At 38.5% G+C, this 18,625-nt stretch overlaps 1 protein-coding gene across 2 annotated transcripts; it reads right to left on the bottom strand.

Annotated features, from left to right (window-relative positions):
- Window positions 1-9,190: 9,190 nt before the first annotated feature.
- Window positions 9,191-18,503, bottom strand: PHOSPHO2 (phosphatase, orphan 2). 2 transcript variants are annotated; one of them, XM_028123535.2, is made up of 4 exons: window positions 18,291-18,503; window positions 17,711-17,744; window positions 16,037-16,212; window positions 9,191-13,403 (listed from the first exon to the last, which is right to left on the bottom strand). In XM_028123535.2, exon 4 carries the CDS (start codon window positions 13,376-13,378, stop codon window positions 12,653-12,655), a length of 726 nt encoding a protein of 241 aa, XP_027979336.1. In that variant the 5' UTR covers window positions 13,379-13,403; window positions 16,037-16,212; window positions 17,711-17,744; window positions 18,291-18,503; the 3' UTR covers window positions 9,191-12,652. The 2 variants fall into 2 exon arrangements, with proteins under 2 accessions (XP_027979336.1, XP_027979345.1); XM_028123544.2 differs by having other exon boundaries at window positions 18,412-18,484.
- Window positions 18,504-18,625: the final 122 nt, after the last annotated feature.

The following is an 18,625-nucleotide window of genomic DNA, read 5'->3' on the forward strand; positions in this document are numbered from 1 at the left end:
AAAGTATACAGACAATCCTTTCTTTGAATGGTTCCAACATGCATGAATTTCAGTTACCATGGCTTAGTTAAATAACACCAAATCCCCTAAACAGGATTCAAATTTCAATTACTATGGTATATTAATTGTAATTGCACAAAATACAAATTTCGCCCCTGCCTCTTCAATCCATGAGTCACCACATAAATAACAGATGAACATCCTGGTCAGTGACTAATCATGTTTCTTCTTTCAAAATCACTGGTGATTGGGCACTGTGCATTTCTTATTCAGTTCACATGCGGACAGCAAAGCTTGTAGTTGTCTTATCTCCATGTCTGCCAGTGGTAAATGTAGGTAATATTTTTTTATTAACAATTTTATTTATTTGTCAGAGACAGAGCACACGTGCATGCATGAGCACAGCAAGGAGTAGAGGGAGAAGCAGGTCCCAAGCAGAGCAAAGTGCCTGACGCGGGACTCGATCCAGGACCCTGAGATCATGACCTGGGCCGAAGGCAGACGCTTCACTGACTGAGCCACCCAAGTGTCCCTGTGTGTAATATTTTACAAAAAATAGATCATTGAAAGAGGACATTGGCCAGCAAAGAAATGAAGGATCCTGCCACAAGTGAAATTTGAATTGAATAGAATGAAAGTCTAGAAGAAACCACTGACCATGGGAATGTAGACACTGCCACCACTCGAGAGAGTATGGCTATGCAGCCGGTGGAAATTGCTGCAGGCCAACTTAGTGACTTAAGGGAGGAAACTGGTTGTTGACAAAAAGAATGAAGATGTCCCAGAAGAAGAGATGTTGGCAAAAAACTTCATATTAAAGGAACTTATGGAGATTCTTCACAGCACTGAAAATGCAAAGGATAAAATGTTGGAAGCCGATCCCAACTTAGAAAAAAGTATGACAATTCACTAGGGCACAGACTCTGTATTGTAAATAGTATGACGAAAAGAAGGCAAGAACTGTTCAAACTACTCAGTAAAATTTTTTTACAAAGAAATACTTTCATCCTCAATGTTTCTAACTGCAGTGCACTAAGTAAATACTGATACTGCTATGTTTTTCATTTTCCTATACATTTGTAACTGATAGTAAGTTTTTTTTTTTAAGATTTTATTTATTTATTTGACAGAGAGAGACAAAGCGAGAGGGAGAACACAAGCAGGGGGAGTGGGAGAGGGAGAAGCAGGCTTCCCGCGGAGCAGAGAGCCCGATGTGGGGCTCCATCCCAGGACCCCGGAATCATGACCTGAGCTGAAGGCAGACACTTAATGACTGAGCCACCCAGGCGCCCCAGTAAGACAGTTTTTAATGTTCTTATCAAAAAATGTAAAGGTCACAAGACAATTAAAATGCTTCCCACTAATTATTAACATTACTCTGCACAGTAATCTTACATGGTCATTTTATGCTCCCACACTCTGTGTGAAATGAGGACTGCCTGTATTTTCAGTAGGACAGCATTTTATGGGAGAAGTGGAACAGAAAAATGGGCTCAAGAAGAAAAAGGAAAGAGCTTAAAAATTTTCCACTGTTGAATAAAAGGTACGGCACAGGGAATATAGTCAATGGTATGGTAATAGGGTTGCATGGTGACGGATGGTAGCTACATTTGTGGTGTGCACAACATAATGTATAAGATTGTATAAACTTTTCCAATCACTATGTTGCATGCCTGAAACTAATGTAACATTGTGTGTCAATTATAATTCTATAAAAAAAGGGGAAAAAATTCACACTGTTAAAGAACAATTTATTTATGTCCTTTTTTTTTTTTTAACGATTTTAAGTAATATCTACACCCAACATGGGGCTTCAACCCACAGCCCCAAGATCAAGAGTTGCATGCTCCACTGACCGAGACAGCCAGGTGACCCTTGTTTATGTATTTTTAAATGAATGATGTTTTCAAATTACTATAGATAGCTTTTACTAAATAGATTTAAAAGTTATTTAAACTCCTATTAAAAAATCATCCCTGGGGCGCCTGAGTGGCTCAGTTGGTTAAGCGACTGCCTTCGGCTCAGGTCATGATCCTGGAGTCCCGGGATCGAGTCCCGTATCGGACTCCCTGCTCAGCGGGGAGTCTGCTTCTCCCTCTGACCCTCTTCCCTCTCGTGCTCTCTATCTCTCCTTCTCTCTCTCTCTCTAATAAATAAATAAATTCTTTAAAAAAAAAATCATCCCTGGATGGTTGGCTGGCTCAGTCAGTGGAGGGCACAACTTGATCTCGGGGTTGTGGGTTTGAGCCCCATGTTTGGTGTAGAGATCACTTAAAAAAAATCTTTTTTAAAAAAGTCATTCTTTATAATATATTAGAAATCACAACCTTGGGGGGCACCTGAGTGGCTCAGTCAGTTGAGTGTCCAACTCTTGATTTCAGCTCAGGTCATTATCTTGAGGTCATAGGATCAAGCCCCAGATCAGGCTCCGCGCTTAGTGTGGAGTCTGCTTGAGATTCTCTCCCTCTGCCCTTCCACTCCACTTGCACTCTCTATCTCTCTGGAAATAAGTAAAATCTTTAAACTCTCTCCAAAAAGAAATAAATAAAAATCTTTAAAAAAAAATTACAGACTTAGAAAATGTTTAAATTTATGATGAAAAGTTTTCAATATCAGTCTGAAAATGTAGAAGTGAGTACATAATGTTTCAGTTGTTTGGGAGCACTTGTTCAAAAACCTTATGAAAGGGGCGCCTGGGTGGCTCAGATGGTTAAGCGTCTGCCTTCGGCTCAGGTCATGATCCCAGGGTCATGGGATCAAGCCCCACATTGGGCTCCTGGCTCAGTGAGGAGCCTGCTTCTCCCTCTGCCTCTCTCCCTGCTCATGCTTTCTCTCTCTGTATCTCTGTGTCTCAAATGAATAAATAAAAAATCTTTAAAAAAATAAAAAAAAAACTTATGAAAGACTCAAAACAGGAACTAGTCTACTACTTTGTGGGGAAGGGTCACTTAAAAGATAGCAGTTTATTGAGAATATGTTTTTGGTGCCACAATTAAAGCTAAATTCCAGATAAAATTAATAGAAGACAGGATATAATAAACTAGAAATTTTTCTTTTTTTTAAATTTTATTTATTTATTTGACAGAGAGACACAGTGAGAGAAGGAACACAAGCAGGGAGAGTGAGAGAGGGAGAAGCAGGCTTCCTGCTGAGCAGGGAGCCTGATGCAGGGCTCAATCCCAGGACCCTGGGATCATGAAGGCAGACGCTTAACGAATGAGCCACCCAGGCACCCCTAGAAACTTTTTCAATTACAAGCAACAGAAACCCAATTCTTATGACCAGGAAAAAAAAATGGTAAGAACATTGGCCCAAATAAACCAAGACAAACTGATATTTTTAAATAAATCAGAGATTAAAGCTCTCCAATGACTTTGTGTCTCATTTAGTAAAAGCCAAATTTCGTGTAATGGCCTCCTGGACCCCACACCCAGCTGTGCTTTCTGCCCTCACTAGGGACAGCATTGCTTCTGTCCTCACTACTGGCTATTTCTTTTGCCTACAACTGCTTTTTGCGGCTACTGCTACACGACCCCCTCACTCGCCTCCATCAGGTTTTTACTCAAATATCAACTTCTCAGTGAGGCCTTCTTCTACAAACCTATTTAAAATGGTTTCCCTGCCCCACCTGTTATTTCCTATCCCTCTTACTGGCTTTATTTTAATCCATAGTACTTATTGCCATCTAGAAAATTATACCTATTTGCTTATTTATCAGATTATTGTGTGACTTCTCCCACTAGGATGTAAGCTCCTTGAAAGCACTGATTTTTGTCTGTTCATAGTTGTTATCTCTAATTCACTTCTGTATTTTTAGAACAATGTCTGCATGTAACAGGTGTTCAATAAATATTTGTTGTATAAATGAAAACATGAATGTATTAAAAGGAAGACTTTTGGAATTTTGTTTAAAAATTTGCTCAAGATCCCATAGTTCTCTAGGAAATGACATAAGTGTCTTAATCCACAGTCGTGCAGATTAGCATATGGTCTAAAAGGGTCAACTGTTTTTTAATTTTCAAATTCAAAGCATCTGGTTTATCCCTTCATTTTAATTCTCTTATCAGGTCTCTGTCCCTTCTCACTTGGTTTATAGCAAGACTTTCCTGTGTCATCTTTCCCCTTTTCTCCCAAGCTGTCCACCTTTCAATCTCCCCAAACACGACTTTGTGCACATCAGTTCCCTTTGCTTACTCCTGACAGCATCGCAGGAAGAATTCAAACTCCAGCAGTTAGCTTTCAAACCTGTCCATAAATTGGTCAAATCCCACTTACAAAACTGATTCCAGTCCTCCCCAGTTTAAACCCTTGACTTCATCACCTCATCACTGCCTCATGAATATGCTGTGCTCATTCCCATCTTGGTTCAAGTTATTCCCTTCATCTGGGAAGCTCTATACTTTTCATCTCTCCAAATCCTTTCCATTTTTTAAAAGTAATCTCCATGCCCAGCATGGGGCTTGAAAAATGACCCCGAGATCAAGAGCCATATGCTCTGCTGACGCAGCCAGCCAGGTACCCCTCCTTTCCATTTTTTAAGGTGTGGATCACAGTCAACCGCTTTCATAAAGCTTCTCTTATATCACAATTAATCAATTGATGGAGTGCAAAACACTGTGCTAAATGGTCAATTAGTCCTTTCTTGACCTAAGTACTTTCAGCTTATGCTAATTACTAAGATGCATTATGAAGCATACTTTGGTATTGTGCATTATAAATGTACATGTCCCACATCTTCAATCAAATTGTAAATTCTTAGAAGGGTATCTTTCTTTGGAAGAGATAGTCCTATACTTCCACAGGTTTTTGTTTTGTTTGCACATAGCAGGTGCCAAAAAAAAAAAAAAAATATTTGTTGAATGATTTTTAGCTTCCAAAATTGTGCAATAGGATTTTCTAGATTTAAGTGTGAGAAGCGCTAAGCTGTTAATAGATCCCTGAAAGGACATACTTTCATATTGAACTGAGGATAATAAAATATTGTTTGGACCAACTTGTGAAAAGAATTGTGATTTTTGTGTGTAACACAATCCAGAAAATGACTAAATGGTAGAAAAAATGTGAATGAGGGGAGCCTGGGTGGCTCAGGCAAGTAAGTGTTGGACTCTTGATTTTGGCTCAGGTCACGATCTCAGTGTCATAAGATCGAGCCCCACAGTGGACTCTGTGCTCAGTCAGGAGTCTGTCGCTCTCTCTCTCTCTCTCTCTCCCTCTGCCCCACTGCCCCAAGCTCATGCTCTCTCTCTAAAATAAATAAATCTTTTTTAAAATGTGAATAAGGAAGGTTTCCATTTTGCACTGATCATACAAATCTTATGAAGTAAAAAATATTTAGTTTAATTGTAAATAAATACTATTTACTCGTTGTTTAGATACACAAATGACATTTTATTATTTAAATATATAACAAACTGATTTTTTTTTACTAAGTAACATTTTCCACAAACAATGGGACTTTCTAAGAATTTCTGTGTTAGGAAACATCTAGGTTAATATTTTGTTTCCATTTGAACAGTCATCATACAGACATCAGTTTGTATGACATAAATGAGGATAGATGTAGCTTTTGGCCTAGATTATTCCACGAACCCTCATACAGCACATCAAAAATATCTGTCTACAACAGAACTATCATATTGTCCACCTAAAAAAGAAATCAAATAGGGTGCACAAAATGATAGGGTATTAGGTAAAAGAATGTAGTCAATTATTGTTTATACATTTCCTACAGTGAGTCTCATATGAAGATGTGTTGTGCGGTTATTACATCAGTAGAGAACTCTTCTCATCTTCTGTAAAAGAGCGTATCTGATTATAGGGGTAGGGAAGTGGCTATAAGTTCTAGTCCCACTCACACTATTAGCAGAGCTACTCCACCCCATCTGGAGTCTGCCCGCCGTTGCCCCACTGACACATCAGCCACCCCTTGAAGCAGCTTAGGAGACTATAAAAAAAAAGTCTTTTCTAACTCTCTTTCAGGGCTAGTATAAACCAGGAGCTGAAAAATTGAAATGCTGTAAAAGCAAATCAGTATGTGGGCGTATCAGGGGCGCCTGGATGGTTCAGTCAGTTAAGCATCCAACTCTTGGTTTCGGCTTAGGTCATGATCTCGGGGTCCTGGGATCGAGCCCCACATCGGGCTCCCTGCTCAGCGGGGAGCCTGCTTCTCCTTCTCCCTCTGCCCCTCCCCCTGCTCATGCTCTCTAATAAAGTCTTTTAAAAAAAAGGCAAAAAAAAAAAAAAAAGATGGCTAGATACAGGGATGTATAGATTATGTGAAAAAAACAGAGTTAAATGTTAATGGTAAAATGTAAATAATAGGTACACATCTATAAAAATAAAAGGTATTTAATAAGGGAATATTACAAAAAATCTCTGTCCCTGAATTTCACAAATTACATGAAGTCAAGTCCTTGAGAGACACTATGGTGGTTTTAAGGTATATCCAACATTCTTTAACTCCCTCTTCAAAAGCAGAGTCTAAGTCCCCCCTCCTTGGAGTGTGGGCTTAGCTTAGTGTTCTGTTTTAATAAATAGAGTATGGCAGAAGTGATGGTGTTTGGCTCCTGAGGCTAGGTCACAAAAGGCATTGTGGTTTCCTCTCTGCCCTCTCTCTTGGATCACTCACATGGCAGGAAACCAAGTCTTTGGGACACTCAAGCAGTTCTTTGGAAAGGCCCAAGTGGTTGGAAATTGAGGCCTCTTGCCAACAACCAGCAATAAATTGAGACTTCCTGATAACAAGCAGTGAGGAACTACAGCCTCCTGCCAAAAGCCATGTGAGCAAGCCACCTTGCAAGCAGATCCTCCAGCCTTAGTGGAAATTTCATGACTACAAGCCCAGCCGACATCTTGACCCATTAAAGATCCCGAACAACCCAGTGAAGTGCTCCTGAATGCCTCACCCACAGAAACTGTGAGATAATGCTTACTTTTAAGCTATTAAATTCTGAGGTAATTTGCTATGCAGCAATACATAAACATAGTCAACAAATGACCAAAGTTTACTCAAGAAAAATAATTCAACCTGGATAGTTCTGTACCTATTAAGGAAATTGAATTAGTAGCTAAAAATCTGCCAACAAAGAAAACTCCAGGCCTGGATGGCTTCACTGTTGAATTGTATCAAACATTTAAGAAAGAAATAATGCCAGCTATTAGATTAATTGTTGTTCTTTTCAATGTCATTTTTTTCTCTGACTGCTTTTTCCATCTTTGGTTATGAGTAGTTTTACAGTGCTGTGATTCCATGTGGTTTTTCTTTTTATTTATCTTGTTTGGGATTTGTAAAGACTCTTGAATTTATTTTGATGTTGTAAAGTTCTCCGTCATTATCTTTTAAAACACTGCATATTTAATTTTCTTTCTCCTCTCCTTCTGGGACACCAATTTCTTATGTTAGACCTTACATATCTTCCATGTTTCTTAATTTTTCTTCTGTATTTTCATTGTTTTGTCTCTCTCCACATCGTTCTGGATGTTTTCTTCTAACTTGTGCTCATTCACTAACTCTTCAGCTGTACCTGTTTTGCTGTCAAATTCATCCACCAAGATTCTAATTTCGGTCATGGTAATTTTCAGTTCTAGTATTTCCATATTGTTTATGTAATTTTCAGTTCTTTGTCAAAATTCACGTAAGTTTAGTTTGTGTCTGAATATGCTAATATCTAGAGGTCCTGCAGATATGTTTAAATGGAAGCTTCTGCTTCTGCTGGTATTCATTCATGTCTTTTGGTGTGGCTACTTTTTATTGTATGCCCTATAAGGTACTTGCAAAACTATTTATAGAAATTATTTTGAGGCCTATGGCATTAATTTTTCTATTGCTGCATAACAGTATTACCACAAATTTAGCATCTTAAAACAACAGGCATTGATTATCTCATAGGTTCTGTGGGTCATGAGTCCAAACATACCTCCACTGGGTCTTCTGTCCTGGGTTCTCACAAAGCCAAATCAAGATGTCAGCCTGAGCTGTGATCTCAGCTGAGGTTCCACTAGGAAGGGATCCACTTTCAAGCTCACATAGTTGCAGCATGCAGTTCCCTAAGGACTACTGGACCCAGGGCCTACTTTTTGCTGTTGGCTAGAGGCCACCCTCAATTGCTTGCCATGTGGCCCTCTCTGAAGTCCTGGTCACAACATAGCAGCTTGCTTCTTTATTCTGTATTTTTTTTTAAGATTTTATTTATTTATTTGACAGAGAGAGAGCAGGAGAACACAAGCAGTGGGAGTGGCAGAGGGAGAGGGAGAAGCAGGCCCCCCACCGAGTAGGGAGCCCAATGAGGGGCTCGATCGTAGGACCCCAAGATCATAACCCAAGCCAAAGGCAGTCGCTTAACCAACTGAGCCACCCAGGTGCCCCAGCAGCTTGCTTCTTTAAAATCAAGAGAGAGAATTAAAATAACAAAAATAAAATAGGGGCACCTGGGTTGCTCGGTTGGTTAAGCCTTGGACTCTTGGTTTCAGCTCAGATCAGGATCTGAGGGTTGTGAAATTGAGCCCCACATTGGGCTCCATGTTCAGCATGGAGTCTGTTTGGGATCCTTTCTGCTTCTCCCCCTGCTCACACACATGCGCACGCTCTCTCTTTCTCTCAAATAAATAGATCTTTAAAATAAAATAAAATAAAATTAGAGAGAATTCCTTAACAAGATGAGCATTACAATCTGATGTAATGTAATCATGTCACATTATCACATACAGCCCATCATCTTTGTGGTGTTCCATTGATTAGAAGCAAATCATAGGGCACCCCTACACACACACACACACACACATACACACACACACACACACACACACACACAAGAATACCAGGATACAGGGATCATGGGGGGCCACCTTAGAGTCAGTCCACCACACTTAGGATATTAATTTCCTCTTGGCTTCTGCCAAGCACCTGGGAGCTCTAAATAACCTAGATAATCTCATTTCATTTCTTACTCAATTACCTAAAAATAAACGTGTTTCAACATAATCTAATTTATTAATTTACAGCAAAACAAAGATTTACTTTTTTAGCCTAGAAAAAATAGATGGCACAAAATTTTCCCATTAAATTATATTGAAAATCTATTTTTGGAGATTTCCATAACGGAAAGAAAATTCTATTATTACATAATGGAAATTTATGCCTAAAACATGAAAATCTAGAAATTAGCATAGAATTATAAAACTTTCAAAGCAGTTGATGTTTTGCTAATATCCTCATATGAAAGTCTCTTAAATGTTGAATATTCCTACTATTATATATTGTATCACTCAAGCCTGCATTACTAATCTTGAGAAAGAAGAACAAAGCTGCAAGTATCACAATCCTAGATTTCAAGATATACTACAAAGCTATAATAATCAAAACAGTATGGTACCAGTACAAAAATAGACACACAGATAATGGAACAGAATAGAGTCCGAAATAAACCTAAAATTATGTGCCCAATTAATTTACAATAAAAGAGGCAAAAATATACAATAAGGAAAAGACAGTCTCTTTCATCAATGGTGCTGGGAAGGGGTGCCTGGGTGGCTCAATCACTTAAGTGTCTGACTCTTGATTTTGGCTCAGGTCGTGATCTCAGGATCATAAGATCCAGCCCCGCATCAGACTCTGCACCAGGTGTGGAGGCTGCTTGGGATTCTCTCTGTCCCTCTGCCCCTCCCCACTCTCTCTATTTCTCTCTCTCTCTCAAAAAGAAAAAGGAAGGAAGGAAGGAAGGAAGGAAGGAAGGAAGGAAGGAAGGAAGGAAGGAAGGAAGGAAAGAAAGGGCTCATATTTAAAAATAATAATAAATAAATGGTGCTGGGAAAACTGGACAGCTACATGCAAAAGAATAAAACCAGACTCTTTCTTACACCATACACATAAATTCAAAATGGATTAAAGACCTAAATGTGAGACTTGAAACCATAAAACCCCCAGATGAAAACAGGCAGTAATCTCTTTGACGCTGGCCTTAGCAACATTTTTCCAGATATATCTCCTCCAGGCAAAGGAAACAAAAGCAAAAATTAACTACTAGGACTACACCAAAATAAAAAGCTTTTGCACAGCAAAGAGAAACATCAACAAAACAGAAAGGCAAACTACTGAATGGGAGACAATATTTGCAAATGATATATCCAATAAGGGGTTAATATCCAACATGTATAAAGAACTTATACAATTCAACACCAAAGAAATAATCCAATTTAAAAAATGGGCAGGAAAAAAAAAACAGGCAGAGGACTTGAATAGACATTTTTCCAAAGAAGACATAGATGGCTAAGAGACACATGAAAAGATGCTGAACATCACTAATCATCAGGGAAATGCAAATCAAAACCACAGTGAGATGCCACTTTACACCTGTCAGAATGGCTAGTAACAAAAAGACAAGAAATGGTAAGTGTTGGCAAGGATGTGGGGAAAAAAGAACCCTCATGTACTGCCAGTGGGAATGTAGATTGATGCAGCCACCATGGAAAACAGTATGAAGGTTCATTAAAAAAAAAAAATGTAAATACTACATAAATCAGTAATTCCACTATGGGGTATTTACCGAAAGAAAACAAAAACACTAATTCAAAAAGATATATGCACCCCTATGTTTATTGCATTATGTATAACAGCCAAGATACGGAAGCAAGCTAAGTGTCTATCATAGATGAATAAATCAGATATGATGTGCACACACACACACACACACAGGAATATTACTCAGCCACAAAAAGGAACGGTAGCTTGCCATCTGCAAAAATATGGATGGGCCTAGAGGACATTAGGCTAAGTGAAATAAGTCAGGGAAAGACATATACCATATGATTTCACTTATATGTGTAGTCTGAAAAATAAAACAAAGCAGAAACAGACCCATAAATATTGAGAATAAACCCATGGTTGCCAGGAGTGTGGGGTGGAGGGAAGGGAGAATGGGTGAAGAGGAGTGGGAGATATAGGCTTCCAGTTATGGAATGAGTAAGTCACAGGATGAGAGGTACAGTATAGAGAATAGAGTCAACAGTATTGTACACGGTGACGGATGGGAGTTACACCTGTGCTGAACTTAGCCTGCTAAGTTCATAAACATGTAACATATAAACCTGTCCAGCCACTATGTTGTACACCTGAAACTAATGTAACACGGTATCAACTAAACTTAAAGAATACAAAGAAAGAAAAACAACAATAAAAAATGGGGCATGTGGCTCAGTCGGTTAAGCATCTGACTCTTGATCTCAGCTCAGATCTCAATTTCAGGGTTGTGAGTTCAAGCCCTGAGTTGGGCTCCATGCTGGCTGTGGAGCCTACTTAAAAAAAAAATAAAATAAAAGCTTGCATCGCTAAATAGAAATAACATACGGACTAAACCAGCATACTGGAATTATAGTCTGTGATGCTGATATAAATTTAAAATATTTGAAGAATGTTAATTTATTTCACTTTAAAAAGGAAAATCTGAAATTCATAAAAATTTGTGCAATAGACACTGCATCCCTATCTTTAAAATACTGATTTTAAAGCACGTGGGTGGCTCAGTTGGTTGAGCAGCCAGCCGACTCTTGGTTTTGGCTCAGGGCATGATCTCAGGGTCCTGGGATTACCCATGTCAGGCTCCACACTCAGCAGGGAGTCTGTGGATTCTTTCTCTGCCCCTCCTCTGCTCATGCTCTCTCAAATAAATAAATCTTTTTTTTTAAAGATTCTGTTTATTTGACAGAGACACAGCGAGAGAAGGAACACAAGCAGGGAGAGTGGGAGAGGGAGAAGCAGGCTTCCCGCTGAGCAGGGAGCCCGATGCGGGACTCGATCCCAGGACCCTGGGATCATGACCTGAGCCGAAGGCAGACGCTTAACAACTGAGCCACCCAGGCGCCCTCAAATAAATAAATCTTAAAAAAATAAAATATTGACTTGGGAGTAGGACATTATATACATTTTGGAATCTCTTATTCTTTTTTTTTAAAGATATTTATTTGTCTTAGAGAGAGAGAGAGAGCACGCGCACACAAGCAGGGAGAGCAGCAGGCAGAGGGAGAAGCAGACTCCCTGCTGAGCAATGAGCCACATGCGGGGCTCGATCCCAGGACCTGGGGATCATGACCTGAGCCGAAGGCAGATGCTTAACGGAGCCACCCAGGCGCCCCGCAACCTTTTATTCTTATGTGAATAAAGTATCAGGTTTATTCTTAAGCTTTGTAACGATGAGACATGCTTTTGAGGTAAGCATCTAAGAAACTAAAATATATGACTACTCTCTCTGGGAATAAATTTAAAAATATAATCTACCTATCACCCACCTTCGGTAGAGACACTAATTGCACCTACCTCAATCCCGTCCTCCTTTTTTCCTCCAATGTTCCCCAGGCATATGGTCGTCTGGAATAAAGGCTTTAGTTTTTCATCTTTCCTTGCAGTTAGGTGGGGGGCCCTCTCCCTTGCCGACTAGTGTTGATGCCAGGGAAAAGGCTTGAACAGCGATCTTGGATGTTAGACAGAACCCAAGTGCGGATGTTGCTAGAGCACACAGCAGCCTTGGGATACTTACCTCTGAAATTCTTTTAAGTGAGAGGGAAAACAAACTTTCTTTTTTTAAAACCACTGGTATTTGGGGTTTTGGTTTTATGCTGTTGTACCTAACCTTAACCGATACACATTTCAGTTGTTGGCATATTACTCCTTTATTAGAAATTGTAAATGAGAAATTATTTCAACACCTGAAGACCAAACTATAACAGAAGACTCCATAGGTTCAAGATTGTGAGACATTCTGGAAAGAGTTTTCTGTAAAGTGTATCCTTTCCGTGGCATGGCAACATCATTCTTCTTTAAAAAAGTTACCGGGCAGACATCATTTCCACCATCACCTATATAAACAATTCGTGTATAATTCACTCCCTTTTGTAACTGTTTATCTACAAATTCTACCAAAACTACATTTTTGCAAAGATTTTTTGGGCACCTGTTGCAAGAATGAGCATGATAATTTTCCACAGTGAGATGACCATTGCTATCAAAAGCTGCTGGATTTGTAAACACTTTATCAAACACATCACGAAAACTGGTAGCTTCTAAAACCCAATCTATGAAGACTGAATTTGAATCTGAAATAATGATGCAGTCAAATTTATCCTTGTTCTTTCTTATAAAGTTCAAAAGTTCCACCATCCCTAGAGTGAAAGGCATTGATGTCACTGCTCTTTTCATTTCATCTTCTCTTACACCTTCATCTCCCAAATACTTAAAGACTCTGCCCATAAATTCTGTCCAAAATCCTTTTTTGTAAGAATCTTGTAGTTCAATAGGAAGCTTTTTCTCTGGAGCACACTGTACAATCCAGGTGTCACTATTATCATCTATGATTGTATTGTCAAAGTCAAAAACAAGCAAAATTTTCATGGTTCCAAAAGCAAATGTGGGTTACCTGAAAAAGAAGAAATATTGTTTCCTAAACACACTGTTTTACATGTCCAGCTATTATACTTACTTAACAAACATTACTGAGTGTTAATCTGCTAAAACAAAGGGTTAATATAAAAAAATTAAAATGATTAAGCATTTAAGACTATCATTTAAGCACTTTTTCCTAAGAAGCAAAGTCCATTTTGAGTATTTTAAGTAAATGGAAACAAAATATCTAAAAGGATATTCACAGTATTTTTGTGTTCCGGTAGGGATGATTCTTTGAGCACTCAGAATTAAACTACAGAGTAAGTCAATGAGAGGAGTAATGAAATAATTATCCTCTTATAGTCTAATTTAGAAAATTTATTAAAAAAAAGTAGGCTAATCACTCTTATTGTTAAAATTATCAACCACAAATTAGCTTAAAATATTTACAATAATCCACATATAAAATAACAAGTCATATATAAATCCTCTGTATACTGACCTAAATTCTGACCAAATTTAACACTATGACATCTTGCAAAATTTGAGTAATTTTCCTAAAAAAGGTATTTAGCTTGAAATCATTAATGCCAGTGTTATAACTAAATGGTTGCTTGATGCTATACTTGAAATCCTAAACAAATTACTTAAAGTTCGGAGTCAATTCTATTCTTCTAGACTAGAAGTAACTTTTGTTAACAATTTTCACATTTATATTTTCTTGAGACAGTTTAGCTCTGGAATACCAAATAATCTGGGTATGTGTGAAAAATCGCATTGCTTATGATATGACAATTACTTAATTCTTTATTTTCATTAAATGATAATGAAGGTCATTAATTATAAATCTCAAGAAAAGGAAAAACTGGCCAACAGATGGTATGGATAAAAATTATGTAAAAAAGACAGTTATAAAGAATACCCAAGAGAAGCTACAATTACTGTGTATAAACAACAAAGAAATCTTTTTTTAAAGAGTAACTAATACTTTTAAAGATATCACAATACACCAGGCACTAGGCTAAGAACTTTACAATCTCATCATCTCACTGAACTTCATAACCCTATTAAATAGAAATTACTATCCTCATCTTAAAGATGCATAAACTGAAGCTTAAGTATTAGTTAAGTTAGTTAAGTTTTAGTTAAGTGGAAGAGCTGAAATTTGGACTCAGGTCCACTTGACTCCAAAGTCATGCTTCAAGAACCATATTCTAGTGCCCAAGAAATAGAATATTTAAAGCTTATTAATCAGTTTATTTTCTAAGTCTATTTATTTACTTTTTTGGAATCCCTACACCCATATGGGGCTCAAACTTACAACCCCAAGATCAAGAGTCACATGGTCCTCCAAATGAGCCAGCCAGGTACCCCACTTATTAATCAGTTTAAAAATAAATACTAGGTAGGTCATTTTGACAAAAAGATGTTTATCACATGAAAACATTCATTAGTCCCAAAGTACACACTAACCATAATACCACATCACGACCTACTTATAACCACTCTGAGGTTTTAACAACAAATCCTAAAAAGAAAGTGAAGAACCTCACCAATAAGAAAAAGAAGATATCAATCAGAAATGGAAAACATGGCATTTAACCACATATATTCTCTGGTTTCGCCAGGAGGTGAATAGATATCCAGCAGGTGAAAGTGAGAATAGAGTTTATTAACTCATACAAGACTAAGTATTCTATGTCTCTCAATTTAGAATATCTGGAGAATAACTAATCTAGAAGGGTAGCTCTTGTGTGAATTTAGACAGTATATAATACTGTGATACTCTGGATCCTTGTATCTCTAAGTATCTAATCCAGGTGTCTATGACTGGCTCCCAGAGATTTAAGTTCAGAATTCACTGTCATACAAACAATGTAACAAATAGCAATAAGGCATAGTTGGCAAACACGTTAGTACTACACTCTAGGCACACTTTAAATTAAACATGCTTGGGGCACCTGGGTGGCTCAGTCATTAAGCATCTGCCTTCAGCTCAGGTCATGATCCCGGGGTCCTGGGATCGAGCCTTCATTGGGCTCCTTGCTTGGCGGGAAGCCTGCTTCTCCCTCTTCCACTCCCCCTGCTTGTGTTCCTGCTCTCGCTATCTCTCTCTCTCTGTCAAATAAATAAATAAATAAATTTTAAAAATCTTGGAAAAAATAAATTAAACATGCTTTTCAAGCATTCTGTATTTATACTTTTTTTTTAAGTTTTTCAAATGTAACTCATTGGTTGAAAACTGTCTCAAACCTAGAATTAATGAGCCACAAGTTATCCAAATTCCTGAACTATTAACCTCAAAATAATAAGATATATCATAAGCCTGAAGTTAACATAGTTCTGCTATTGACTATTAATTTCTAACTGAAAGTGTACTTTTTTTTTTAAAGATTTTATTTATTTGACAGAGAGAGAGACAGTGAGAGAGGGAACACAAGCAGGGGGAGTGGGAGAGGGAGAGGGAGAAGCAGGCTCTCTGCCGAGCAGGGAGCCCGATGCAGGGCTCAATCCCAGGACCCTGGGATCATGACCTGAGCCGAAGGCAGATGCTTAATGACTGAGCCACCCAGGCACCCCTGAAAGTGTACTTTTCTTAATTTCAGATCTTTTTCTATCAGTTTTTTTGTCACCACTCAACATAAACCTTTATTAAAAAATACTTACCCAACTTAGTATTTCCAAGACAATTATTTTTACTTCAGAATAGGGTTTAGGTTAAACAGTCATGACAATCTTCAGTTTTAAACACCAGCCAGTTTTTAACCAACATTACTCCTACTCTATACGCAGGGAACAAAGTCTTCTGGTTTGGAGCAAAGAAAACGGAGACTTCTTAACTCCTAAAATTAATAAAAGTATTTAAAATATTTTTAAATTTATGTTTTCTAATTATGCTGTTTTCTCTTCTATCAGAGAGGCACGTATTGGCAATGGGAGAAACAAAATCTTGATTAAACAGAGGTCTTAATTATAAAACAGGGTATGTTATATGAATCTACCACTTTCATCCAGTGGATAAAATCACAAGTGTTAGGCTGATTATGTTGAGATTTCCAGATTCCATTTTTTATTTTTACTTGTTAAATAACAGACAAGTACTACATTCTGTTGTCAATAAGTTTTCAAAGATTAGTGCTATATTTTTTTAAAAAGGTCTCCAAAACTTAAGGATGTGCACAAAAATTTAGTTTTAAGAATGTGAATCTATTTTGAATCAAATTTGTTAAAATTCCAAAAGCAGTTATTAACTATTCTCTTCAAAAGCATGAGCAGTATCTATTTGGTATCTCTGCAATGTTTCCAGTATTAACAATAGCCTATGTGTTTTTTACAATAATGAAAATTGGAAACTACATAGACATCCAAGGATTGGGGACTGATTAAATAAGATATGTATGTGATAGCCGGATAATGGAATATTTATTTAGCCAGTAAAAGCTAAGATGTTTAGTACAAATTAGTCACTAAACAGTGTGTACTGTATAATCTCATTTTTGTTTTAAAAAAAATCTATGTGTACAGCGGTAGGATCATGGGTGCTTCAATTTCAGTGCATTCTTTTTCTACACTGATTTTATAATAATTTTTCCCCAGAATAATTTAAACTGTTCCAGATCAAAATGCAAATGCTACCTTAATTTCACAACAAAATGAAACACAGGAGTGGAGTCAGAGAGATAAATAACTAACTCTAGATAGACTTAGTTGTAAACGTCCATGGGTTAGGTGAACCAGGTATTGGAAGTTGAATGATATCGGGCTATCATGTCAAATTGGCAAATTACTGACATCGAATTTTAATGATTCAATACTTTCTGTAACCTATTTAGTTAAAATTCCAGAGAATTTTTGTTGTGAGGTAATTCTCCATGGGTCTCTATTGGTTCTACATGCCTTACAAGCAAGACATTCACTGCGCTATGCTCTGGGCTATTGTCTCAAAAATGTATGTATAGTGAAAAGTCTTGAAAGGCATGTTTATTGTTAAGTATAATAAATATTATGGTTCCCTAAGCTCAGGGCTCCCGTCCTGTAATGCAACACACCCCACCTGCAGGTGACTTCTGGTCCTCTTTCCATCACCCTGTGGGAAGTGGGGCAAAACTGCTGATATTGGGGCTACTGTTACTGCTGTACGTAATTCATCTCTGCCTAGGGGTCTGTGTCTTTACAAAACCGTGGCAGACTGCTGTTAGCGTGCAAGTGGGATAACAATTTCTGACCCTTCCCAGCTCTTGACATTTTCTAAAACTATGCTTTCAAAAAAACCCCACCAATGCTATATGTGCAAAAGCTAATTTCTGTCAACAAATATTTTATTAATCCCTTCATACTTACCAGCATTATTACGGTGGAACATCTGATAGAAAACCTGAAGAAAAACAGTACAACTATGTGTTAGAACTTTAGTGATTAAAAATCTTACCTCCTTTCATTTGAGCGACTCTAGTTTGGTGCCTAATGTGTAGGTGTCCTAGCCAACTAGCTTATAATGAAATCATCTGTACCCCGATGTGTCAGAAAAGGATCTTCTGAAACCAAGCCTGCATCCACTCTTAACAGATTTTTGTGTCCTTCGTGGTCTGACTGGTCCCACAGATACATTCAATTTCACTACACTGTATTTACCAAGCAATTTAAAATGTCCTAAAGGTCCTAACATGAATGTTCTGGGACAATATCCAAGTTCCCTCTCTTGCGGTGTCTCTCTCTGTCAAATAAATAAATAAAATCTTAAAAAAAAAATAAGGTTCATCTAGCCTGGATCATGGCTTAGAAACCAAAATATTTAAAAACAGATTTTCTGTCCATTAATCTCTGGGTTTCAATGGAAGGGAGGCCTCCGCCCTCCACCTTCCACCCACGAGGAGGTCTGTGGGCCGCACACAGCAAGCCCAGGCCTCGCTCTCCCACACACCTGCAGGGTCCGCCCTGAACGGAGGCGCAGGCACCTCGCTGGGGGTCATCCCCTGTGAGGAGAGCGTTGGATGAGTATGGGAGCACCAGGCCGGGCCGGGTCCCCAGGACTCCTCACTGACCCAGACCAGGCGTCAGCAGCTGTTCTGGCCCCCGTGCGGCTCCCGCGTACTCTGCCCTCCGACCTCGTTCCTGTGCCTGTCAGTGAGGGTAACCCAACATGCACGCTGGGCCACGACTTCCTGCGCAGGCGCAGTCCCGGTTTCCCAGCCCTACGGCCCGTTGCAGCGCGTTCAACGTTCCTTGGCGGCGGCGGCCGTCACTTCCGGCGGCGTT

Source organism: Eumetopias jubatus, unplaced genomic scaffold, assembly GCF_037043125.1.
Source record: "Eumetopias jubatus isolate StellerSeaLion01/CBP00866 unplaced genomic scaffold, mEumJub1_p1.0 scaffold_3, whole genome shotgun sequence".
NCBI classification, from domain to species: domain Eukaryota; kingdom Metazoa; phylum Chordata; class Mammalia; order Carnivora; family Otariidae; genus Eumetopias; species Eumetopias jubatus.